Source organism: Nymphaea colorata, chromosome 2 (genome assembly GCF_008831285.2).
Source record: "Nymphaea colorata isolate Beijing-Zhang1983 chromosome 2, ASM883128v2, whole genome shotgun sequence".
Classification (NCBI taxonomy): domain Eukaryota; kingdom Viridiplantae; phylum Streptophyta; class Magnoliopsida; order Nymphaeales; family Nymphaeaceae; genus Nymphaea; species Nymphaea colorata.
The window spans coordinates 492898-518869 of record NC_045139.1 but is presented as its reverse complement, the minus strand read 5'-3'; the positions used below and the strand labels follow the sequence as shown (position 1 = coordinate 518869).

General features: G+C 37.5%; 2 protein-coding genes and 2 non-coding genes across 9 annotated transcripts; 2 read left to right on the top strand and 2 right to left on the bottom strand.

Moving 5' to 3' along the window:
* The first annotated feature begins 1771 nt into the window (after positions 1–1771).
* Positions 1772–4808, top strand: LOC116246938 (alcohol acyltransferase 9-like). The gene is made up of 2 exons (XM_031618859.2): positions 1772–2275; positions 3675–4808. Exons 1-2 carry the CDS (start codon positions 1841–1843, stop codon positions 4596–4598), a joined length of 1359 nt encoding a protein of 452 aa, XP_031474719.1. The 5' UTR covers positions 1772–1840; the 3' UTR covers positions 4599–4808.
* A 10110-nt stretch (positions 4809–14918) lies between these two features.
* On the top strand, positions 14919–21054 carry LOC116248518 (cyclin-T1-4-like). 6 transcript variants are annotated; one of them, XM_031621360.2, is made up of 8 exons: positions 14919–15095; positions 15439–15583; positions 16908–17236; positions 17816–17897; positions 19058–19192; positions 19494–19669; positions 19791–19942; positions 20079–21054. In XM_031621360.2, exons 3-8 carry the CDS (start codon positions 17001–17003, stop codon positions 20768–20770), a joined length of 1473 nt encoding a protein of 490 aa, XP_031477220.1. In that variant the 5' UTR covers positions 14919–15095; positions 15439–15583; positions 16908–17000; the 3' UTR covers positions 20771–21054. The 6 variants fall into 6 exon arrangements, with proteins under 6 accessions (XP_031477220.1, XP_031477221.1, XP_031477217.1 ...); XM_031621357.2 differs by having other exon boundaries at positions 14920–15095; positions 15439–15608; XM_031621358.2 differs by lacking the exon at positions 14919–15095 and adding an exon at positions 15118–15258 and having other exon boundaries at positions 15439–15608.
* A 434-nt stretch (positions 21055–21488) lies between these two features.
* Positions 21489–21560, bottom strand: TRNAC-GCA (transfer RNA cysteine (anticodon GCA)). Its single transcript has one exon. It is a non-coding gene; the product is annotated as a tRNA-Cys (tRNA).
* Positions 21561–21902: 342 nt separating this feature from the next.
* TRNAH-GUG (transfer RNA histidin (anticodon GUG)) lies at positions 21903–21974 on the bottom strand. Its single transcript has one exon. It is a non-coding gene; the product is annotated as a tRNA-His (tRNA).
* Positions 21975–25972: the final 3998 nt, after the last annotated feature.

Below are 25972 nucleotides of genomic sequence, written 5' to 3'. Positions count from 1 at the left end.
AATTCCTTGTTCTGAATAACATTAAAAATGCTTTGGCCTCACGAGCAGTGACGTCGCGTCTGCGTTTCGAACTCTTGACGTCTTGTCACCTTAGTCGCGATTCACTGGCGTCTTGAATTTATGGAACCGTGTTCGCATGTACAAGTGGGAACAGGTCCATTCGGACTTCTTGTCGCACTTGCGGCCCAATCTGTCCTTCAAATTTGACCAAGCTGTGTGAATGCGATGCTGGCCACATAATTCGAATCCAAATCCCTGACCACCTCATTATTGTTTCAATGGTTGGGATTTATCACGCTTTAATGTTTAATTGTTTTATATAAACTGTTTTAGCTTATAAAATAGTTCTACATAATGTGCTAGTTATATGTATACAATTTAACTTTGCTAAGAATGTAATATTCATAATTATGATGTTTCGCTAAAAGTTATGTCGACAAAGTATTAAGAAAACAGAGTAAAACTATTCAAATTTATATAACCAATTTAATTAGATGACTTACAGAGTCTACGTATGGTTCAAACAACACAGAAAGAGAGAGATTCATTCATAAGAGTTATTTGATCCATCATAATGGATGGACAGTTGAAAAAACCTAATAGACATTTTTATTATTTAGTATCAGTTCATAGATTTTTCTCTCAATCATTCATCAAAATAGACTGAGTACACATTATATGTCTAAAGTTGTTGATTGCTTCTGCTAGGATTTGGTCGGTGCCGTTTAGAATGGGCCACACGCACCCCGAGAAAAAGAGAAAAAAAAAGTCTTCGCATTCGGCAGCTGGTAACAACCTAGATCTAGGCTCCCTCTATATATAAATATATATATATATAAATATATATATATTGATTTATTTATTTATTTATTGGCATGGATTAATATATACGTCTATGTGAAAATATAAAGCTACTTTTGTCATATTAACACTAAAATTGGCGATATTGATCTCTTACAGTACTGAAGGTAATTAGCATATCGCTGTCTTCATGTGAATTCTCTTCATCTAATAGCTTTTAATATTGCAGTTGAATCATATTATAGTTTGATATATAATAACGCAATCTACATTTTTTTCAAGGATAAAAATGAACATGCTAAATTTAATGAAATTGTCTGGCGGTCGATTGTAAGGAAATAAGGGGTAGATATTAAGTTGAAAAAACAAAAGGCAAATGAAAAAAACCAAAACTCCCCTCGAATGATGCAAAACATCTTGTTTAAGGCAACTCATTTATTTTATGTTTCCCATTTCCTATTCTTTTCTTTCTCTCTTACACAAATGAATTTTCTTAATCCATACTCCCTGTTCCATTTGAGGAGTATTTCGGCTTCTTGAAGAAACTTTTTGACTTTCATTTTTTTTCAACTTAATTCATATTGCCATTTGCCTGACCTTCTTCGAATCTGCAGCTACATGCTTTCCATGCATTAAGTGTAGCATATGAACAATCTCGCTCTCTCTCTCTCTCTCTCTCTCTCTCTCTCTCTCTCTCTATATATATATATATATATATATATATATATATATATATATATATATATATATAATAACATTTAATACTTGGCAAATCTAGTAAATGCAAACTGTTTTCATGAGATTGTGTAATCACAATCAACACAAAAGCTTGGGAAAGCTACTAAATGCAATTTGTTTTTTCCGTGCAAAACGCGACCTTTAATTTGGATGTGGATTCTCTCTCTCTTATCACTCACTCTCTCTCCACTCTATATATATGCTCCCCATTAGCGTCAATGGGCATAGGCAGCCCACTCTCACCTTCTTCTCCTCCTCGGTACTCTCTCTCTTTCTTTCTTACAGAGAGATCGTGCCAACCATGCCGAATTACGAAGAGCTGCCGGAGTGCCAGCTTTTGAGCCCTCCCCTTCTGGTTCCGCCCCTCTCCGCCACCCCCAACCTCGTCCTCTACCTCTCCAACCTCGACGACCACCGGTTCATCCGCTTCTCCGTCAAGTACCTCTTCCTCTTCCGCGCTCCCTCACCGCCCGAAGTCCCCGCCATCCGCTCCTCCCTCTCCTCCCTGCTCGTCCACTACCACCCGCTCGCCGGCCGCCTCCGCCGGAGCCCTGCCGACGACGCCAAGCTGGAGATCGTGTGCTCCGGCGAGGGGGCGCTCTTCTCGGAGGGCTTCATGGACATCTCGGCCGACGCCTTCCTCAGGGCCGCCAAGTCCCCTAATCGCTCCTGGCGCCAGCTCCTCTACCGCATCCCCGGCCACGACTTCCTCTCCACCCCTCCCCTCGTAATTCAGGTCAGAAATCCTTCGCCTTTTATTATTGTTCTTAATCTTTTGCTTAGTTGAAAAGTGTTTAAAACTATTAAGTTTCAAAAGAATTAGTGTAACTGGTCGGATTGGAATGGATTTATAGTTTAAGAACAATACCGGAAAAGAGAAGTCACCGGAAAATTTGTGGATTTTTGGTCACCGGAAAAGAGAAGTCACCATGACAAAGCGGAGATTTCGTATCTAAACTTTTTCCCTCCAATGGTGAGTTATCAATAAGAAATGCGACATTGACAAATTTAGAAGTGTTCGTTATTATGCATGTGCTCCATAGGCGGGAAATCAGATCACGCGTCTCGTCATCTTAATAACTTGATATTTTTTTTTGGTTAAATAAATTATTTATTTAACAAAAAAAAGAAGAAAATTCAAAGTTGTCACAACTGGTGAAGTCAAGAAGGACGATGAATTAGGACAAGAAGGGCTCCCTGTTTGGATATGATGTTTTGTCTTATTGAGTCCATCCAGCCCTGTTTCAACCCAATTTTCAATGTTTTCACATGTTTTGGATCCGACCTGTTTGGATCCTTGTGACAGACAAATTCAACCCATTCTAAAATTCACCCATGAAACTGCTCTTTCCCTTTCATTCTTCTTAAAAAATTACCCAAAAAAATCTCTTGCCTGTTTGAGCATGGAAATCAGTGTGAAATTTTCAATTTATCATATGACCATATTACCGATGTTTTATTTGTAGTCACAGAAAACACCTTTTTTTTAAAAAAAAAATGTGATAAATTAAATAATCATTTAAAACTAAAAAAAAGTGTTTTTAACACTTTTTTAAAGCGGGGTTTTCACGTTATTTTCTCTTTTTTTCATTTTTCTCAAATTTTTAATGTTAAATAGTTTTTTTATTTGTTAAAAATATACTTATCTTTTGATTTTTTGTGTTATTAGTTTCTCACTTATTTTACTTTTCCCTAATTTTTAGTTTTTTAAATTTTTTAAAATTTATATTTTTTTTGTATTTTTTTATTTTTTTCAAACTCACTCTAAAAAAAACTTCAACATTTAAAATACGAAGATGTTATTTGTGAGTATTGTTTTATTAACATAATACACCTTTTTAATCAACCTAATGCCCAACCCCAATGAGAACTCCACTCATAGTCCGTTCTTAGGGTTGTCGTAAAGGGGGTAAAACTGTCATACGTCACCAATGAAAAGGGCAAAAATGTCATTCCAAAGTTCCCTTTTAGGGTTCGCAAGGGTCCGGAATACCGAAAGACTTCATTTTGTCCCCTTTTTTTTGGAGAACATGGTTGACTAAAAATAAAGGAAAAGAGAACCGAATAATAATTTTGATAAAAGATGTAGCTTATTGGACTCACAGAGAGTAGCTATTTTCGTTGGTGCCATCCAGGCGACTCACCTGAACTGCGGCGGGATGCTGCTGTGCGTGGGGATGAACCACTGCGTGTGCGACGGCATCGGGAGCGCCCAATTCCTGCGCGCATGGGCCGAAATGTGCCGACATCCCGACGCTCCCCTCTCCGTCCAACCTTGCTGGGGCAGGGAAGCTCTCAGGCCTCGGCTCCCTCTCAAGATCCAGTTCCCGCACCCCGAGTTCGCCCAGCCCGACCCGGATCCCTGCCCCGAAGACCGGCCACCGGCGGCGGCCGCCGAGCCTCTGGTTCCGGTGTCCATCACGTTCGGCGCCGACCGGATCCTGCAGCTCAAGCGCCTCTGCATGCCCTTGCTCAAGTGCACATCCTTCGAGGTGCTTGCCGCGCACGTCTGGCGGTGCTGGGCCCGAGCGATGGCCAGGAAGACGGTGAAGCTCCTGTTTACGGCCGATGTACGGTCGCGGCTCGACCCGCCGTTGCCGGCCGGATACTACGGGAACGGGTTTGTGCTGGCGTGCGCGGAATGCAACCCGGAGGTGCTGGGGCACGAGAGCATCTGCGGGGCCGTGAAGGCGGTCCAGTCGGCGAAGGCCGCGGCGCTGTCCGACGCCCATGTCCGGTCCGTGGTGGACCTGTTGGAGGAGCGGCGCCCGATGGTGGACTTGGGCTCGAGCCTGGTGGTGACCCAGTGGTCTAGGCTGGGGCTGGAGAGGGTGGACTTCGGGACCGGGCTGCCGGCCCATGTGGGCCCCATCTCCAGCGAGGTCCACTGCATATTCCTGCCGGTTGTGGGCCAGCCGGAGGCCGTGACCATCTTGGTGTCCATGCCCGAGAGTAGGGCCCACAAGTTCGAGTGCTATTTGCGAGATCTCGCAGACAAGGAGGTGGAGGGCCCACTCGGGGTCATACCAAATTACCAACTTACCCCCGTCCGGAGCTAATAATTTAATTTCTTCTCTTTTTTTTTTCCTTATGGCTTCATTTGGAAAATGATTTTGGGATGTGTTTGCCTCTGGACTGATCAGTTTTTTTTTTTTTTGGATAATTGTTGACAAAGTGTTGGATATGAAGCTCAAGCCTCCTATACAATGGCTTAGTGTCACCTTGTATAAATTTTCAAAGGGAGAAAAATAAAACAAATAAATTGGATATCATGGAAGCTATGAACCTCTTTTAATACATGAGATCAACTTTATTTTTCTTTTCTTTTCTCCCACTTTATGTTTGAAGTTCTAAGCACAAGCTGCTAGCTAGACAGGCAAACTGAGAAGTTTGTTGGCCCAGCAAACAGAGTTCGAGTCCCGCTGGGATGGTGCCCGGCTATGACCTGAACTCGGCTCAAGGTCGGATCCTGCTTGGTTCAGCTCTATCAAAGATTGGCCGAGCCCAATCAATCTGGTTTGGATAGATACTAGGTTCCATACTTTATTAAAAAAAAAAAAAAAGTAATCCACAGATAATGCAAAAAAATTCATGATTTGTAACAATTTGATATGAAATGAGCTGCTTTTGGTGAATTATTAAGCAGGTAGTCCTTCCAATCATTGTTGCACAACCCCATGCCTCTAGTGGACTTCAATCTTTAAAGCAACAACTATACTCTGAGAGAGAGAACATGCAAGTTCATTTGGAAATTGCTTTTGGATGAATGATTAAGCAAGCAATCTTTCCGATAGTTGTTGCGTGGACCCATGAACTTCATGCTTTTAAAGCAACAATTACATACATGCACACACACACACATACACATACAAGTGGTGTGGGCTCGTGTAGGCAAGCAGGTGAGGCTGGACTGGGACCGACCAACCATACAGAAGCATTTGATTACTTCTCATTTGAGATCAATGGATCCCACATGACATCTTTCTGCTATTGTAGTCAAAGACCTGTAGTAAAATTAATGGTTTATCAAATTAAGGATATTATGTCAGACTTATAATCTATACTTGAAAACCGTAATTTACCTTTACGCATAGAGAAAGTGTCCAATTTAAAATAGGGCGGAGAAGGTATAATCCATTGTTTGACACTTATAACAGTTTGTTTGTTACTGTGTAATGAATTTATCACAAAATTTGGAGCAGATTCATAAAACACTATGTTACTGAGTTTTATAGATCTGCACTCAATTTTTGGAGTAGTTTCATTGGATAGTAACAATTTGTTATTGATGAGAGCCAAATGGCTCTAAGGTGCTGTTGGTGTGCTTTGGTATATGGACCCCAGTTTTCATTTTGCACTCATTTAGATGGTTGGTTGTATGATCCACTCAAATCGCTTATTATATTTTGGTGCTGCCCAACTATTTTAATATATATTTCAAGGCTATAAGACTTTCTAAAGGGCCTAAAATTGGGTTAATAATATGGTATTAGTGTCCCTCAACCAAAAAAATTGCAGCTCTGTCAGTTTGCAACTCTTAAAATATATTATTAAATGACTGAATGACTTAAATGGTTAATATATTGGTGTTAATCCAATCTTAAAAAATATAGTTTATTTGGCAAGAAAAACATGGGCTAAATTGGTTTTATTTTTAATAAATATGAATTCGGGCCCATAAAAAATCACGTGAACAGAAAACTTTGTCCAATAAAATCGAGAAGTTTGTTATTAAGCTGGTTCACACTTTAGGCATGGTCTAAGCAGAAAATAAATGCAAATATCACGCAAACAGTCGCGCACATGATCCAGTCCAAAAGGAATTCATCCAAGTAAATGCTTTTAAAAATGCAACAGTCGTCATCTTCCTCACCGGTGCAGGATGACTGTTTCCTCTCTTAATGCGTCTTCATTTACAGTTGTAAGCTCCACATGGAATATTTTCTTGACATTGATCTATGTTGGTGCTCTCTCTCTCTTTCTCTCTCTCTCTCTCTCTCTCTCTCTCTATATATATATATATATATATATATATATATATATATATATATATATGATAAGAATCTTAGAGATCTTGTGTGAGCCCATGCGATCATTATTATTCATTGCGTAACGTTTCTGCACTCCAAACATGGGAGGCATGAATACCATGTCATCATTGTGGGGAGCACTAGTCTCTATTTATATTTGGAATCTCTTTCTCTCTCTACATGCCCACATCCACATACAGTACAAGCACGAATACGAACACATGCTAGAGTTCATTCTTGTGGTTCCATTCCATGCCCTCAAGCAATCACTCTCATTCTTTTTGCCTCCTCGAACTGTCGTTTATCTACTCAATGTGTACTTATGGGAGATAAAGAAATAGAAAAGTACTCTATATATTACATGTCCTTATGTCACAGACACTTATTCGCTGTCAGAGGCATTATGTGGGAAATACTTTCAACAGATGATCATCTTAAACGTGAAAGTTGGTGCAATGTTTTCTTCGTAGGGCAGAATCATGCTCTTATCGGCAATGAACTTCATATTCTCTCGGCAAGGATACTGATGAGCAAGAGATAAGTTTTGAGAGGGATTGATGAGGACGATGGTGACATTGTTCCACTTCGGCTGCCAACTTATCCGTCACAGTGATATATATATTCGCGTCTTGCAGATAACGAGGCATAACTTTATCGGCGGGCCTGATCTCATAAAGACTCTCCTATTAATGGGCACTGCATGACGATATCGGATCAGGTATGGCGATTCACTCCACTAGAATGCAAACACGCGTCTTGGACTGCACTACACACACATATTTGTATATGCTTTGTACCCAACAGAAGTTATGTTGAGTTTCAGTTTCATCAGGATTATTCAAGGGAGGAGTAGAAGCTTTTGTTTCTAAATAAAAGCCAATTAAGGGCAGCAGAAGAAGAAGTTTTTTCTGCTTTTATTAATGAATTCAAGCCTGCCAAGCTACAATCAAGATGATGAGAGAATATAAATCTTTTGCCTTGATCTGTTTAAGGAAGAACATGCAGAAGATTTCATGAACCGGCCTTTGAAAACTAGATCAATTTGTAGAAGTCCTACCCTGTGAATCTTGTTCTTAGACAAATTGCAAGAGAGGTGGGACCCGATTTAGAGACTTTTACAAGGGATAATCTTTTGGAGATTCATCTTTGAGAGAAAAACAAGAACAAATAAAGGAAAGCATTTATGCTGACCAATACAAACTTGAATTGCTCTCATAAAAAATAATGAGGTGGCGATAGAGAGACAACATTATTGAATTATCATGATATATTAGAAGAGGTTGACTTAAAGCACATTTTAATAGATCTTAAATTCCCAAATTATTTGGTAAAACAAAGGTTTATTTTGACAGACTAAATAAAATTATGAAAAAACACCTAACGTTTGGGCAAATAACTGCTCAACCTTTAAAAGTTAAGTAAGCACTCAACTTAATTTGAAAAGAGAAATCTCCAATAACTAGCAGCCTTTTGTTAGAAAACATTAATTACTTTTTGATTTGATCAAAAGACAAAAGCACCTCCCATGAAAATTAATTTGTTGTTTTTGAAAAGGTATTTTTGTGATTCTCTCTTTCCAATTTTTCTTGGTCAATAGGTAGCCGATCTTTGACAATTTCTCTCAAAGTTTGAACACTAATTTATCAACTTTTACTAATAATCTGTGACCCGTCATTTGTCCATAACTAAAAGGCTGCTGTGCAAATTTTCCTTAAAAAAACACACATTCATATTGTATAACTTTTGTTTGCGGAAGCAATTCTATAAGAAACTCTTACATGTGATTCATGGAACCCACATCACGTGTCCCTGCCTCCATGAATGAATCACAGTTGCATCTCTCTCTCTCTCTCTCTTCTCTCTCTCTATAATGGATGTCTTAATCATAAAGAGTAGTGCTCCTAGCACCATATATAACTACAGCTGCTCTCATAATTTTATAGAAGAAAAAGAAACAACGGGGTTTATCAGAACACAACCAGCATAAACATGCATTGATTTGATAGCTACACCATACGAACATATTGGGAAACAACAGTATTGGATAAGGTTTCCCTACCAATCTGGTATGCATGACAAGAGGCTCTGACAAGGAGAAGCGGTTCTGTATTCTTTTTCCAATCCAACTTCATCTTAAGAGTGACAGGCCATTCACCATAAAAACCATCCTTGGCTCATTCTGTTCAGCACCCAGTTTATGGCAATCTTCACTTTTTAAGACAAACTCTTTCTCTGGCTATTGCAACCATAGTTAAGGGCTAACCATGGTCAACTATTCAATTGGCTCATTCTTCTCTTCCCTTTTTAAGGAATTTGCTTCAGCCCAATTAAAGAGAAAACAGTTCTAGTTAATGAATTCAACCTGTCAAAGGCAGGCCCCCAAGGGTTAATTTCGCATTGTACTTAGCTAGTCAGACTAGTGACCAGCAAAAGGAGAATCGTGAACTCGCTGCACAAGTCAATACAGCACTAAACCATTGAAGCAATGGAGGGGAGGGAAGCCTTAACTTTTCTTTCCTCATTAGAACCTGGATCAGGGATAGGGGTGAACACGAGCCGAGTCGAACTCGAGTTCAATCAGCTCGAGCTCGGCTCGACTAATGACACCTCGAGCTCGCGAGAACAGCTCGACGGAAGCAACGAAGAGTCGACAAACTTGATTGAATAGAATTGAAAATTCATAGTTATGAGTTGAGCTTGAGCTCAACTTGATTAAGTCTCGACAAACTCAATTGAGTAGAATTGATATTCATCGTTATGTGTTGAGCTCGAGTTTGGCTCGATTAAGACTCGACAAATTCGTTTGAATAGAATTGATATTCATTATTACGTGTTGAGTTCGACCTCGACTTGATTAAGGCTCGATAAACTCATAACTCGTTTGAATATATCAACTTGATTCAAGCTCAATGAACTCGATTAAGGCTCGAGCTCGACTCAGCGGTTACTTGTTGAGCTCAAACTCAACTCGTTTATTTGAACGAGTCGACTCATGAACTCGAGCTCGACTCGTTAAGCAAATGACTTGGCTCGATATGAGTCGCCTCCTTGTTCACCCCTAATCAATCAAAGACCCATTCATTCAAAAAGGTCCAATGATGAAACGTGAGAATGGAACGATCATGAGCATTAATAAGATAGATACGGAATTGTCGGCTTCAATGAAAGAATAGGTTAACAAAATCTCCTATCATAAATTTTGGATATGGAATTGTCGGTTCCAATTAATGAATGAAATCTCATATCATGAATATTTAAATTTCAGCGAAGAAATCAGGCATAGATAGATATATCAACTGCATCCCCATAAATTTCAGGATGAATTTGTGACAGAAAACCAACAAATTTTGAAAGAAAAAAAAAACATAAATTTTGGAATGCAATTTTATTTTATTAGAACTCACCAACCCCAAGTCAGGCACGTGTATGATCTCCACATGGAAATTGGTTTTGCTGTTCTTCTTTATGCAGACAATTGAAGTGTGGAGTAGCTAGCAGCCAAGATCTACAGTCGGAGTGAGGACAAAGCTATTGTCGATGGCCAGATTTCTGGGAGATCTTTTGTCTAGCTATATACGTGCATGTGTTTGAAATCTATCTTCAGATTTTTTCTAGTCAAAATTAGTACTGAATCATTTCTAATTTTGCTTTATTTCTTGTCTTTGTGATTAGACTTTGAGATGGAAGATGAGCAATATTGAATGTTAGAAGTTTTGCACTTAGGTACCAACTTTCGATCTTAATTTTACAAAAGTGCCTCATGATTCTGATTTTTCTAAGCTGCGGTAGGTCGCCGACGAGAATGATTTACATGTTGTGCTAGTTTTAAGATACCATTTTTGCCCTTATTGAGGGGGGTCTTCCATTTAATAAGCAGGGTTATTTTGGTCATTTTGATGCACTTTTATTACATTAAACAGGCAGTTTTGAAGTTTAATGGGTCTTCAACTTTTTCAAGTTTTGTGTTATAAATCACTTCTAGCTGCCATGATCGGAGTGTTGAACAATTGATTGAGACAACGGCTGGTAGGCGGCTGGCCATGCCGATGCATGCAAGGACTAGAGGTATGAGTTGCCCAGTGGTGAAGCCAAATGGTGGCTACTGTGGGCAGTTGCCCACACCAGCTTCACAAAATTTACTTATTTTTATGTTAATAAATTCATATATTTGGTTGTTACGTATGAATTTATGTTAATAAATTCATAAATTCATATCTCCGCTAGTGGAGTTGCCCTCAAGTATGCGAAACTAAAATAAAAAATATCTGCAACATAAAAAAAATATGAGAAAAACATGAAAAAAAATCTATATTTTTTGGATGCTACGTTATTTTAGATGCGAAGATAATTCATAAGAAACATCTTTGCAAATGGGAGTTGAAAGAGCTGAATCTACAACAAGATTTAAAATGGTATTGTTGCTCGCATATTTGACTACTTAAATGGTGTTTAGCTAGATAGAAAAGCAGTAAATGGAGCAAGAAGTGGAGAAATTGCTTTTTGGGTCTTCATGGGATCTTATTCATCATGCTCTTTCGAGCTTGTGCGCATCTTATCTCATGTTGGCAATATATATCAAGAGGATACGCAGGGATATGCTCATATGTCTACTCAATCTTATTCTATTCTACAAAAATAGAAAAAGAAGATGAAGAGGAAGCTTGTCCTTTAGCAACCCGTTGAGTGTATCTTATGCATATCATTTTTTTTTTGGGGTAAGAATATCATGCTCTTTTTTCATTCACCTTTCCTTTTCTTCACTTTTCGTGGACAAGTGGAAGGTGTTGGGTTTCATTGTCATCGTCACGGCATCGGACTAGGCAGAAAACTAGTGGAGGCCACTTGTATCTTCACCATCTCAAAAAAGTGACTTCCATAACATATATATATTCTTTGGATTTCTCACTTAGGTTTAAGATGATGACATCCTCTGTCTTTTATAAGACATTGTCCCATGCAATGCATTGAAAGAGTGTTTAATAATGCTCATCAATTAAAAGCATCGGAGAATGTAATTGAATGTAAGTTTGGATCACTTCTTGATATAATATATATATATATATATATACATATATATATATATATATATATAAAGAGAGAGAGAGAGAGAGATGGTGAACTCATGTGGATGCCAAAAAAAATCACTACTCAAATAAGAAAAGGCAGTCAAAAACTACAAAGAAGGTCAGGATGCCAAAAGGCCTTTACAATAGCGGTAACATTAGTTCGAAATAGAGGTAAAGCCAAGGAGGATCTGCATGGACCCTGGCGCCACCTCAAGGCTCTTACAATAGTGGTAACATTAGTTTGAAGCAGGGGTAAAGCCAAGGAGGATCTGCATGGACCCTGGTGCCACTTCAAAAAAAAATTACATGTAAATTTTAAAAAATTTACTTGTTCTATATAAAATTTTGAAAAATGATATATTCAGCTTATGTCAAAATTTAAAAACTTTAATTCGGGTCCTCCGCATGAAAAATTTCTGGCTCCTGATCCGAAGAAAGAAAAACATGACCCATAAGTGATAAGGCTGTTCGCAAAAGAAGCATATTGTCCCGCATGATCCATATTTGTCACTAAAAGCAACAAAGGTCGAACATCCACACTTGGGAGTGACGAATATCTGTGGGGCTAAAGTGGAGATCTAGCGAGAGCAAAGGATAATGCCATGATGCACGAAACAGTTTTTGCACTTCCACACATCACCAAAGCAACTGAAAAGAACTCTCAACATCCTGTTGGTAGAACAATGACTGGCTAGAAAGAAACCCTAGGATTGCATGTTGCAGTGAGTTTGAGAGAGATAGGTACACTAAAAAAAGAAATATGTAGTCGAATTATAAGAAAGTTCGGCTGGTGTGCATATAAGGATCTGGATGATGTAAATTTCAAACTTGTTGTTTATTTGGTTTGGTCGTCGGCGGCATGATGTTGAGCAGACAAACAATAACTGTTTTATTTGCACTAGAGCCTTCACTTTAGTAACTTCTCAAACATAAAATTACACAGCCATCTTAGTTGTACCTACCATCTTTACAGCAAGTTTGTGTTGTATGTACATGTTCTTTTCCTTAGAAACTAGTTATATGTATACTCATATGCACAAAAAATTGTATGAGAAGTTGTAATGACCAAAATGCCCCTGACTAAGTAAAAATGAGAGTCTTTTGATGAGGACAAGAAAGGGATATGAAAAGATTTAAAAGTCTAAAAAGTATATTTCTTTATTCAAAAAAATCTTAAAAAGAATCCTACCCGCTTTTTTTTTTTTTCTTTTTGTTGCATACACCACCTGTCGTCGCAGGCAACTAAATCTCTTTTTTCTTTTGGACTTATGCAAAAATTGTAAAATCAGATGGTCCAAACAGTAATGAAATCTGGATTGCGATCCGTGTTTTAAATTCAGATTTGAATGTAACAACTTTTTGTTCGTATTCCAATCCAAATTTCAAATTTGAATGTCCAAAAAAACTGATACAGTTAAGAATATATCTGATTTCGTATCTGATCCATTGACATCTTGTGATAATGATCTATAAGGTAGGTCAACATGTAAATAGTAATTATAAGCTAACAACATTCAAAGAAAGAAAAAAGACGTCTCTGTTATACAAGATAAGTTCATTCATTGGAGATGCCTTTCTTTGAAAATAAATTAGGGTTTTAAAGTGTCAAAATCTGGTGGCAATTTCAACTTCAACCTGCAGACTTCTAATGCATTTATCGAGACTGGCGTAAATTTGAACACAATCAACGTTAGCCATTTGCTACCAATTTGATATCTCGTTCTGCCAATTACTGTCCAACCTCATGTTCTTGTTCTTCAAAACGATATCTGCTTCTTCTTCCTCCCTCTCCTTCTCCTTGATTTCTCATGATTTTTATTGATGGATTCTTTTCTCAAAGTCGCAGAAGAACGATTGCCAAGTTTTGCTTTTGTACTCAGCTTCCAAATTCCGGTCGCTTGTTTGACAGGAACTCTTAAGTAGAACTGCTGTCATCAACACCTTCCCTGGCTGCATGCAACCAGAAAAGTCGTTCTTCTGCTCCTCTTTCTTTCATCTTCTTAAGAACTGAGGATTGTGCAACGATGGAGGTAGCTGCGGTAAGAGGAAGAACTAAGAAGCCGTCTTCCACTAAAAGACCACCATCCTAGTTCCCGTTCTACTAGATAATGAAGCTTCTTCCTCGAAGGATAATTGCCATTTATAAGTGTCCTCTTCATGATCTAAGCTGCTGCTCCATACTGTCAGAAATCTCTTTGGTGGGCCTAATATAAATTGATGATCGTATATTACATGTTAACTGAGTAGGCCATCTATAGAATGATCTCATATTTGTGGGCATCTATCATCTCAATTGGTATCGATCTAATATGTGTAGAAATTAAAGAGAATCCTTGTTCGGTTTCTGTTTTGCAAAACCATCATTTGGATTCTCGTTAGTCTATAAATCGAGTCCTGGTCGCGAGTGCTCTATGAAAAACAAAGATTTTTCTCGCGTGGTTTTATGTTTTTCCCATCCAAGATGATTCGTGAACACATCATAGAAGCTCTTGGAAGATCCACAAGACTCGTTCCATTTCAGCAATGGTTTCTGATATGCTTCCACACAACCTTTGCCAGTGACAAGTATGAATCACATTTGCAAGTAAAATTTTATCAAGAAGGTGATTTTCAGGGACTCAACACGTCAGAGCTACCCGGTTCTACAATTTCCAGAACTAAAAAAAAATTAGAAAAAACGACTCGGAAGTAACCGGTTCGAACTCTATGTCTAAACCTGTACCTGTTACATTGGCATAACACTAACATTTTCCTTTCTACGAAAAATTGCAAAATAGCGACTGCATTTACAAATAGACGCTTAATTTTTGGGAAATTTTTCTCAAAGGAGCTGTTTCTGGACAAAAAAAATTGTTAATGTTTAGAATAAAGTGACAAAAGTCCTTGTCATAAAAAAAATTCTCTTTCCTTAGCCGATGGAAGATATTTTATGTTTAAGAGAAGTATTTTTGTCGCTTTATGTCAAAAAATAATGTTTCATCTTGCTGGCTACATGAGAATTTTTCTTAAAATTCGATCCTTGCTTATTTGTCCAAAAAATATTTTGTAATTTATATTTTTATAGGAAACATGTATCTTTAGAAATTTTTGTTATAAAATTTATCCATTAAGTCTTATTGCTTATTAAATTTGGTTGAATAAACCTTGATTATAGTAAGCAAACTATGGACGCAAGTAGATGGTTTGGCACGCCCAATCATACTACATTTGGGACTTTTTACCCATAAAAGTCAACTTCTGGTAACGAGATTTTTTTTTAATTGGGTGCCTGGACACCAACGTTGACCCACTTGGCTTTATCCGAGTCTGGACACCAAATTTCCGGTTCGCATCAGAAGCCCTTGCTTCCGACGGCTTCCTTCCTCCTTCCCTCTGCGGACTCGATATCTTCCTTCTATTTTTCCATGTTTTCTTGCTTGGATTCCTCCATGGGAATTTCCTTCTGCCTTCTTGCTCTCGGGTAAGCTCTCGGTCACTTCCCTTTTCGAATTTGCTCGTTCTTTTCTATATCTATCTTCTTGTTGTTCATCTCAAAGCTTTCATCTGCGAATTCCATCCAAGATACAGATTTCGCAAATTTTTTTGTTCCGTCCAGGGTTTGTATTTGCCCGTCTTCAAACAAAGTAAGGATTTCTCTCTTCTTGGTTTTCTTTTTCTTGGAGACTTCGCTGGTTTTGCGTTGAATCCTTAAAGTGTGCTGTTCCTCTCTGGGTTTCATTAGCTCCCATAGTTGAGATTTTGGACTTCTCTAAAATCTGGTGTTTGTCAGTGTTGAGTAATCCGATGGTCTCTTTCTCTGTCAGCTTCTCATGTAGATAATTGGAAGAGATTACTGCTGTCAAGGATAGTGGTGGCTTCTGGGAACTTTGTTTTACGTCCATTGATCAAGTTGAAGGAATTCCTCGTGGAACTTCGAAAGTTCCCACTGCCCAGCCGTGGATGGTTGGGGTGCGTGAATTGACTTGATCATAATGTATGTAGCTGCGAGGGATTGATCTGTTTTTCAGTGGTGGTCGTGAACAATTTGATTAAATATTGCGCATAGTTGAATGATTTTGATACACTTGTATTCAGTTTGTTCTGTTGTACACTGCATTCAATATTTTGAGTCACTGTGGCTTTAATAGTTCGAAGGATTCTGGATTTTGGTTCCAGTATAGGCTCTTTATTTCTATGGACAATTCACTCATCTGAGCATATTTGATATTTCACTACAGATTTGTATTGTTAAGGCTCGTCGGTGATCTCTTTGACCTTTGAGTAGCTGAATTTTCCTTTTTAATGAGATTAAAAATCTTTCTATTGCATATTAGTAATAGCCATTACCTTTTTGGGAGTGGAAGTGTTTGTGTGGCTATTAAATGTCCACGGAAAGTTTTTGGTCACTTGTCACAAGACCTTGCGTGTAGAGCCAATTGTTCATATTACTTGTGCTCTCGTTTTGGGCAACTGTCTCTAGAAGTTTTACTCGTGCAGCCTATACTAAGTTCTCCTGCGTTGCTGGCTTGCTGATTGGTGCCCTAAAGTTGGAGAATCTAGGGCGGTCTCAATATAAGTAAAACTTATTTCCTCTTTTGTTAAATATGATTAGGATATCTAGAAAGTGTCTCAGTGCCTTGTACAGAGCTAGAATACCCTACATGTACATGTGAATCCTAGAATTAGTTCATTAGAAAGCTGACTGTAATGCTAAGTCAAAGGATAAGCTTGCATTGGACAACTTCTAGATAAATCACTGTAGCTAAGGATAAATGCCAATATACAGATTGGATCACTACAACAGAAGCATGTGCTCCTCCTTGATTTGTGTAATGTAATGTTGGTAGATATGTATTGCCCTGTATGTGAGTAGTTTGTGTGAGTCCTGTTATCTTACAGCTTTCTACTTCATGCTGAAAGCCTGAAACCTGGTTTAGTTTGTATGTCTACTAGCTGTCTTTTCAGCCTGCATCAACACACCTTCTTCAGAAGCATAAGTTAAGATGCCATTAATCTATGATCTGCTTAACATCCATCATGCATGTAGGTGTACTTGTCATGTAGGCCTCTGTAAAGTTAGTTGTTTCATGGTTTCAACACTCATTGTCAGTGGTTGTGGATCTGTGATAAAAGTTGTAACATGCCTTTTGTGCAAGGAGCATAGTGCAGTTGGGCAAATGGTTCTAAATGTTTTTTTTGCCCTAATTTTCTCTCTCTTTGTTCTTTTCTCCTCCCTTTATTTGTGTTGTTTGTATCAGTTCTATAAATTAATTAAGCGTATGGTTTTTTACAGGATGCAGTTTAATCCTTCCTGAATTACTTGTGAAAGAGAAGGCTGTTGGAACACTATCCAGAAAACATTTTAATAACTTACACGTAAAAGGACATGGTGGCTGTGGCAGGATGGCAGCCTGATGTTCAACATAAGTTTGGCACGTCATGCAAACTTCCTGAAAACAAGTTAGAGGAGCCACACTACTCTAGCTCTAGTTGGTACTATAGTAAAAAAGAGATTGAGGAGAATTCCCCTTCTAGAAAGGATGGCATTGACTTGAGGAAGGAGACATGTTTGAGGAAATTGTATTGCAGCTTTCTTCAGGAATTGGGCGTCAAGCTGAAAGTGTATGTTTCTATTGATTGGTACTTGCTTATTTTTTTTATGGCTTCAATAACTTTGTGTTACCTTGTTTACTTCCATGCGTGTTTTAGTCATAAAAGTTTTCCTTCATTCTCCATTATTTGAAGGGAAAAAAAGATCTTGGTTTCTTGCATTGTGGTGGAGAGAGCCTTTTTTTTTTTCATGTCTTTGGTCTATCATGTGCAATTCCGAAATCTTTCTTTATGTGCAGTATTTGCAGTCTGCTGTGATTCTCTGTTTTCTAATGCAAAAAAATGTCTTCATGCTCAGTGTCATGTTAGCAAGGTATCAGTCAAGTTACCTTTCTCCTTTCTCTAAGGGGGGGAAAAATAATAAAAGATGAAAACCTAAAATTTTTTTCTCTTGCTTGATCAAATTTATAAACTTATTAGAGGATAAACTTTTGCCTGTGACATGATCTTAGTTATGGTTTTATTGGAGCTTTGTGTGTATGTGTGGTTTCACATACTTCAACTTATGGGTCTTTCTTCAAACACTGTTTTCTGTTTACAATGATTGGATGTTTTGAACTGGTTGGTAAAATGCCTTGACTCTATTTGCAGACCTCAGGTTACAATAGCAACAGCTATCATGTTTTGCCACCGGTTTTTCCTTGGCCAGTCCCATGCTAAGAATGATTGGCAGGTACATTTGAGCTATAGATGTTAATTTTGTAATACATATGGTCTTTAAAAGAGCTCGTGCTGCCTTATGAATCTCTAGTTTTTTCCGGTGATGATAATTGGCTGACTCATCTTTATTGACTGCAACTATCACATGTACAGTAACATTCAGAACCTCAAATATATTTGATGCCATGACACCATGTCCACCTGAATTTACTTCACCAGAAGATACTGCTAAACTGTTGTGCTTGTCAATCTTGTAGAGACATTAACAAGAACATACCTAATGAAAATGTTATGATTTGACTACAAGGTTTCTGATTATTTTTCCTTTTTTTCCCTTTTTGTTGTTTGTCCTCTATGGAATTTCACAAATCATTAGGGTTGCTGTTATGTCATCAATATTATCAGTAACTTGAAAATATGCTTGAAATAAGACATGGCTGAAGTAATGTGTCACTTGCCAAAAATTCTGTTAAGATGATGTTACCATATAAGCGATTTATGTTCTTTCTCAATGCTTTTTTTAAGTATTAATCAGTCTTTTCTTTAAGTTTCAACTCTTTCCCTTTCCAACTGATGCTTTTTTTTATTAAACTCGGATGGACATGCTGCATTTGAACTTTACTTGTTCTACTATATATGTGTTTTCATAAAACATAATTGCTGTTGACATCTGGAAGAACCAACTCAAAAGGGAACCCCAGAAAATGGAAACATTTGAACTACGGCATGTAGATGAATGTTGGATTTTCTTTTAACCTAGAAAGGTTCATTTTCAAACTGAATTTTTGGTTCTGTCTTTCTTTTTTCTTTTTCTTTTTTTTTTGTGTGTGTTGTTAATAAATTTGAAAAACTGATATTTTTCATGCCAACTGATGACCTGTCAAAACCATGATACCTAGGAGGTTCTTGTGGGGGGCTTTTTGAACATTGTTCTTCACATATGGGTTGAGGAACTTAGAACTGTATCCATCGCTACCTATGCCTGAGGTTGATTTACTAATTTATGGTTGCTGTGTGGGACATACAATTTGCATGCTGGTTATGTGAGCCTTCTTTTGCAAGTGTATGATGGATATTGAATTCTTGTGTAGTGATTCATTTTAGAAATTATATGTCACATCTGTATTCTGTTTTTATGGAAATGTTTCAATTTGGGGGTTGCATGTTTCGCAGACTGTTACAACTGCCTGCATGTTTCTTGCTGGAAAGGTGGAAGAAACTACTGTGTTGCTGAGAGACGTTATTGTTGTGGCCCATTCAATAATTCATAAGAGGGATCCTGTTTCTGCCGAAAGAATTAAACAATGGGTACTTCGCTTTCTGCTATTTCATAGTCATGTGGATGATGTGCAACCTGGGTTGTCTTTCTTTTGAGTTGGGCTAATTAATTAGCTAGGTCTAACCCCTCTGTTTTTAGTTACATCTAGTCAGCACCAAGTTTCACGGTGTCAGTTGTTGTGTAGTTCGTACTCCAAATCACTACAGACTTAGATGGCTACTGATATGAAATTTGTGATACACAAATTTGACATGGATTCTGAGTCTTTGATTAGGTTCATATTTAATAGGAAATTTTTACCTAATTCTTCTGGATTATGCTTCTTTGCAGAAAACATACCGGGAGAAAGAAGGACTCATTTTACTTGCAGAAAGGCTTCTGCTTTCAACAATTGGATTTGATTTTAACATCATCCACCCGTACAAACCACTTGTCACAGCGATAAAGAGCTTGAAACTTGGTCAGAGTGAACTCTCCAAAGTGGCCTGGAACACTTTAAATGACTGGTAAGCTAGACAAACTTTTCTGAATTTAGTAAAATGATGACTCCTTGGGCTTAGAGTTCATTCAAGGTTTTCTTTGGACCTTGGAGTTCAAGAAAGATGACATATCAAAGCGGGCTTCTAGCCTGCAAACCACACTTTGCTTGCAGTTCAAGCCTGCTTATATAGCAGCTGGTGCTATGTACCTTGCTGCAAAGGTGTCAAATGTCAAGCTTCCCTGTCATGGAGGTAAAGTCTGGTGGCAAGAGTTTGATGTCTCCCCATTTCAGTTGGAAGGTTGGTTACTTCTTTTGAAGATAGTTCCACTATTCCATGAATTTGTTTAGCTATCGTGCAGTGAATTTGTCTTTCTGGATTTATGTTGTCTAACCATACTTCGGTTTCTAAATTGCGGTTCTTCTTTTTATGCCAGAGGTTATCAAGCAGATGGTTGAATTGTTCATCCCAAACGGGCGATCAGTCTCATGCCATCATCCTCAGTCAAGTTCTAAACCTCTTTCGAAATTCAACACAACTGCAAGAGATGGATTGGACAATTCATCTGAGATTAGTTCACATCAATGGCAAAATCCAGTTTGTGTTGAAGTTCATGTTGAAAGTGGAGGTTCTGAGGTTCATTCTGAAGTTCGGCATTGTGAAAATGTGCCTATGGATACGAGTAGCAGCAGCATGGTTCTTCCTGAAGATGGTCCCCAACAAAAGCAAGGCAGCCACCAGTGCAACGTCAATGGAAGCAGTGAGATGTGGATTGGGGTGGAGATATCTGGTGTTAAAAATGGTAGCCAGAAACTGTCAGTTAATGTGATCAGTGATGTTGACAGAGAAAGGATCAGAGCTGCTCTAAAGAGGAGAAGGGAAGGACGTACTGTTAAACGGGCTGCTGTTATAACCAATGAAGAAGACGAGTATGATGCTTGGATTGAGAAAGAACTGGAAGATGGTATTGAGTTGGCTAAACCTGCGGAGTGCAAGTTGAGGTACGAAGAAGATGCATTTGATGCTTGGGTTGAGAAAGAATTGGAAGATGGTATCGAATTGATGGTAAAGCCTGCAAAGAAGAAGTTAAGGCACCAAGAACCTATCTTCAGTGTTCAGGCTGTCTGAGAAGGTGTTTCTGGATTGTTGTACATACCTGGAAGCTGATTTGGAAAAGAAACTGCAGACAAGCAGTTCCACTTCAAGCCGAAGAAGAAACTAGAGGTAGCTATAGACTTTTTGGATACGTCATACAATACGTTTCATTTATATCCATTTATTTACATTGTTTGAGCTCACCAACATTATAGAATGCAATCACGATTAATATCATTATTCTTTCCGGCTTTTTGCTATAATCTTCTTGTATTAAACTTTGAACATCTAACCATTTGTCAACGGAAATTTTCCCACTGTCTTCGCCTCATCTGATCGGGTATAGATATAGCAATTCTCTGGCTTCTCTTGATTTGACCGCGCATAGATTTTAATGGCACTGGATAAATGCAGATACTAGCACTGCAAAACAGAAAAAAAAAAAACCTTGTCAGTGCAAAATATGAGCTCTTTTTAACTGAGAAAAAGAAGATATTAACTAGATTGCGTCTACGAAACATTGAAAACTATTAAAATATCAGCCAACTACTGCATGTCAAACAGAATTCTCAAAATAATTTGAATGTTGAATAGGCCAATGAAAATTTTATGGCGAAAATGTTGAATAGGCCATAAATTTGGTTTGGGACTCTTTTCTTCAACTGGACACCCTTCACAAGTTAGGTTAATTAAAACCTTTTTTTTTTTTTTGGTTAGTAGCGGAAAAAACTAAAAAGTGATATAACTAGGGAGGGCCCAACCGGGTTCGAACCGGTGACCTCTTGATCTGCAGTCAAATGCTCTACCACTGAGCTATGGACCCTGCGCTTGCATAACGACTCAAACATTAGGGTCCTCTTTTTTTGCTTTTTCTGCGAACTATTAATTGTTCTAATTATGTTGACTTCCTTTGCAAAAATAAGACAAGTAGCTTCAGGCTCATTGTTGGATGAACAGAAATCAGCAGCTCCTAGTTTAATTCCATTCCTCATCCAAAACAAAGGTGCCATAGTCTCCTACCATTCCACATTGTTTTGGTCATTTTATAATGCAGACACGAGTGATTTCAACTTTCACTACACCGAGGTCGACATTGGCTAATCCACGGAAGTTTCAGAAGGATGGAAGAAACCGGTTAAAAAAATAAGAACGAAGCATTCGAAAGTGTGGCTGCTGGGATTCGAGCCCAGGTCTCCACGGCCACAACGTGGAATTCTTACCACTAAACTACAGCCACTGTTGTTGATGGAAATGATATAAGCAATAATAGTTGGATTATCCGCATCTAATTGAGATCCAAGTTTTTTTGGATCTCATTTCGGATTAAAGCGGGCTGGGTCGTGTCCTTTCCTTAGAAACGGAAGAAAGAATGATATGTACAAGACAACATTACACTGACTTTGAGATCAAGATTATTACATCACAAGAGAGGTTCTGCTTAAAAAATAAAATCACCAAACAAATAATCACCAACAACACCGCAGGTGAACAAAACATGTTGCCGATCATCACTGGCCCTTCTGCACAAACAAGACAATGGGGATGCCACCAAATTTCCATTCAACTGCATCTTTGCAAGTTTGATCAAATAATCGAATCCAGTGTCTCCCTCGCAAGAAATCATAGTTTAGATTGTTGGTAGTCAAAATTGCAGGAGGTCATGGTCATGGATGCTACATCTATTCCGATTTGAGATCGTTCCTTCTTTTCTTCTGATTTTATATCTTTTTTTTTTTTTTTTTACCAATGTAAGAAATAAAACGAAAATTTGTAGAGTTCATCGTAGATTCTTCTTGTTACATTTACCAAAAAAAAATGTCACATCAAATTCATAAAACTAAATTGTGAGGTCTTTAGAAAAAGGTTTTCCAAAGAAATCAGGATCGGATTCTGAGTTTGAACCCACTGGATCCGGGCGACTGTAAGAGGTCCAGGTTACTTTGGTTCAGATTGAGACACGTGTCCCAGACACATGGAATCTAAATCCTGACGGTAGATCCAAAAGGAAGCACGCGCTTTTTCTTTTCTGGATATTCCAAGATAAACCGCTTTACTTCACCTTATTTTATCTATTTTTCTCTACTTTTCCAATATTTAATCGTTTCTCCTTTACTTTGTTGTTCAGAGGGAATTGAGTGATCTTCTTCTTGCTAAACGCCAAAGTTTTTTACTTTTTATTTATTATTTATTAAACGGGACGATCTATTGAAAAATTGTGGCAATTATTTTTTAATGACAGTTTTTATATGTTTATCTATCTGACAACGTTCAACGTTCAATTTTTTTACCTTGTTAATTATAAGTGACTTGGGCACCCTTCCATCCAAGCGCAAGAAAAATTCAACTCGTGAATTAGTTTAGTTCATGATAACTTATCCAGGACAACCTGTCCCCATGCAAACGTTCCAAATGAATGAGATAGTTCCCTTGCGGAAATATCTCCAATATGAGAATATTTACTAACATTTACTTGCTTAGGTTAAGGGTTTATTTGTGTTTTTTGGGAACTTCTGATCTAATCATCCAGAAAATACTCTTTTTGAGATCAGTGTCTAACTAATGCAAACACCAGGATATTAACTAGGCAGCCATTAATTTGTGGATGATGACATATAAATATGTATGAAGCCATGCTAAGTTGCTGTCACTTATCTTCCAGAATCAACTTGTCCGCTACTTGTGTAGTGGGGTCGAATGAGATAGTTGGATGGTTAGGTCACGCTATTATATTCAGCTAAACAAGATTAAGTCTCATAATTATCGTTCTCCGCTGCGCTTGAAAAGTAGTATTTTATCATCCAAGATCAAACAAAAACTAAATTTTGCATCTTATTTAGCTTAGTAGTTTAATGTATTGTATAGTCACAAATAACGTCTCGGAGTTTTAAATGATAAGGTTTTTCTCAGTTATAATACGGTGAATTTGAAAAAAAAAAAGAAAAATACGGTGGATTTTTAAAAAATTTAAATAAACTAAAAAATAGAGAAAAAATAAAATAAGTGAGAAACTAATAACACCAACATCAAAAGATAAGTAGATTTGCAAGAAATAAAAAATAGAAAATGAAAAAAAACTAGTTGACATTTAATAAGCTGAAAAAAATTAAAAAAAAACTGAAAAAAACCTTTAAAAAGCGGAAAAAATGCTTTTAAAACACGTTTTTTTAAACTTTTTTTAAACATGTTTTTTTAGTTTTAAATACCTAGTTAATTTATCGCTTCTTTTTTTGCCTTTTTTTCGAAAAAAAACGCGTTTTCTGTAATCCTTAACTTGAAGATCTTAAAGATGAAAAAAATTAGCAAAACAAAAATTGATACCAAAGGCGAATCTATAATGAGAGATGAGGATACCAGAAGCAACGTTGAAGCAGATTGATTAGATTAGCATATGCAATATTGATTCAAACAAGATCAAAATCGAAGAAGCTGCTAGGGGTTTAGCCTGGTTACAAAGTTTAGTCTTGTTTTGAATATTTCTGAAATTATTTGAGGGTTTATGATAAGGGGTTTGGTAAAATTATTAGTGGGGTTCTCAGATTTTTCAGAATAGAACCAAAGCTGCTAGGGGTTTGAGTCGGAATCCAAATAAGAGTTCGAGCTCAGAATTGGACTAAGCCGGATGAATAAAACTGTGTTTGTGTAGGATCAAGAGCATATAATACCACATTAATGTACATGTTAAAATGCGAGTTTTTGGAAGAAAGCAATTTAGCAGTTGAATAATACTCATGAGGAGCAATAGAGATTGACGAACTCCATGTGAGTAAGTAACATGGGTGGTGGACCATTTGATCGATACGGACTTGAGCAGTGTACGTGAGCTTACTTTGCTGAAGCTCCTGCAAAGACTCGAGATATTAATGAAATCCATGTAGCTTTTTATGCTTTCTAAGGATCATGAGAATCTTGTTTCAAAACATGAAAACTTTTTTAATCTAAACTTCCTTGATGCATGAAATGAATCCCCAACATCAAAAGAATCTCTGTTTTTTAGTTTCATTAACAGAATTAAGAGTACAAGCTTTTCACTTGCATTATCAAACATAAGGTTATTATTGGCTGATTAGTTCTCCAAATTTTATAAAATAAAAACAAATAAAAACCATTGCTTTAAATTCCAATTTAAAGTATAAAAATAAGATTGTTGGCAGGTACTAATTGTGTTCTTTTCGAAAAACAAAGTTATTTTAAAAGTGACGACACTTTGGTGCAGTGACCTGGAAAAATCAAGAGCAATACGGAACCTCACAACATAAAGTGGCCAAGGAAAGGCAGAAAAATTTAAAAAAAATGTGGGCCATGGTCTGTTGGGCTTCCCCTCGAAAGCTCAACATGGCATATATTCTCTTCTTTTACCAATTTTTTTTGTCTTCATCCCCAAAAGCAAGCTAAGAAAAAAAAAAAGCATTTCTCAAAGGAAGAAAGCAAAAGGGAAAAAGCCATTCTGTTCTCAGCCACAACCTTTGAAAAGGATAAATAGCGTACCAATGTAAAATTACTCACCTTAGAGTATGTGGGTAGGCAACACTTTTTTTTAATGTAGAAAGATATGATAGGATATCATATAGAACTTAGGTTTCCATTTTTAAAGTTACCTCCATTTTTGTTTTTTTAAGTTTCCTTCTTTTCATTTTGTCTAAATCAAGATCCTTGATCAGTGTGTTTTTTTTACGACCAATTATTTGTCTATAGTCGCTTAGACCAACAACATATCTAACATTCTCGAGGAGGTTGGCGCAACAGACGGAACAGATACTCACTCGACAGTTAACATATCTAACAATTAAGCTATTGACGTGAGTTGGGAGTTTGTACGGTTTTCCCTTGCAACGTCAAACACAGGAAATTTACTATGTGTTTTTCATTGAATTCGAAAAAATTTCCCACAAAAAATTCTTCCTTCGGTATATTGATAATTTTGCCATACAAAAACTTTCTGTGCATCAAATGAGGCATGAAAGGGGAAGGTTTCCAAGGCCCTCTGTACGAAAAATGAGTTTGGTTATTTCGAGGGGCTAATGAGGGTTTAGTAGATGAAGCCGACATGCTGATATTCTTATCCATAATTGTTAGTATGTAGTGGATCTAGCACACATTATTCTTACTGGGCATGAATGAATGATATTATATTGCACTATCAAAGAAGAACTAGCATGTGTAGCTAGAAAAATTGGTTGGAAGGGCATTCATTTATAAATACTTATATTGGTGGGGCACCTTTATATGTAAAGTGAA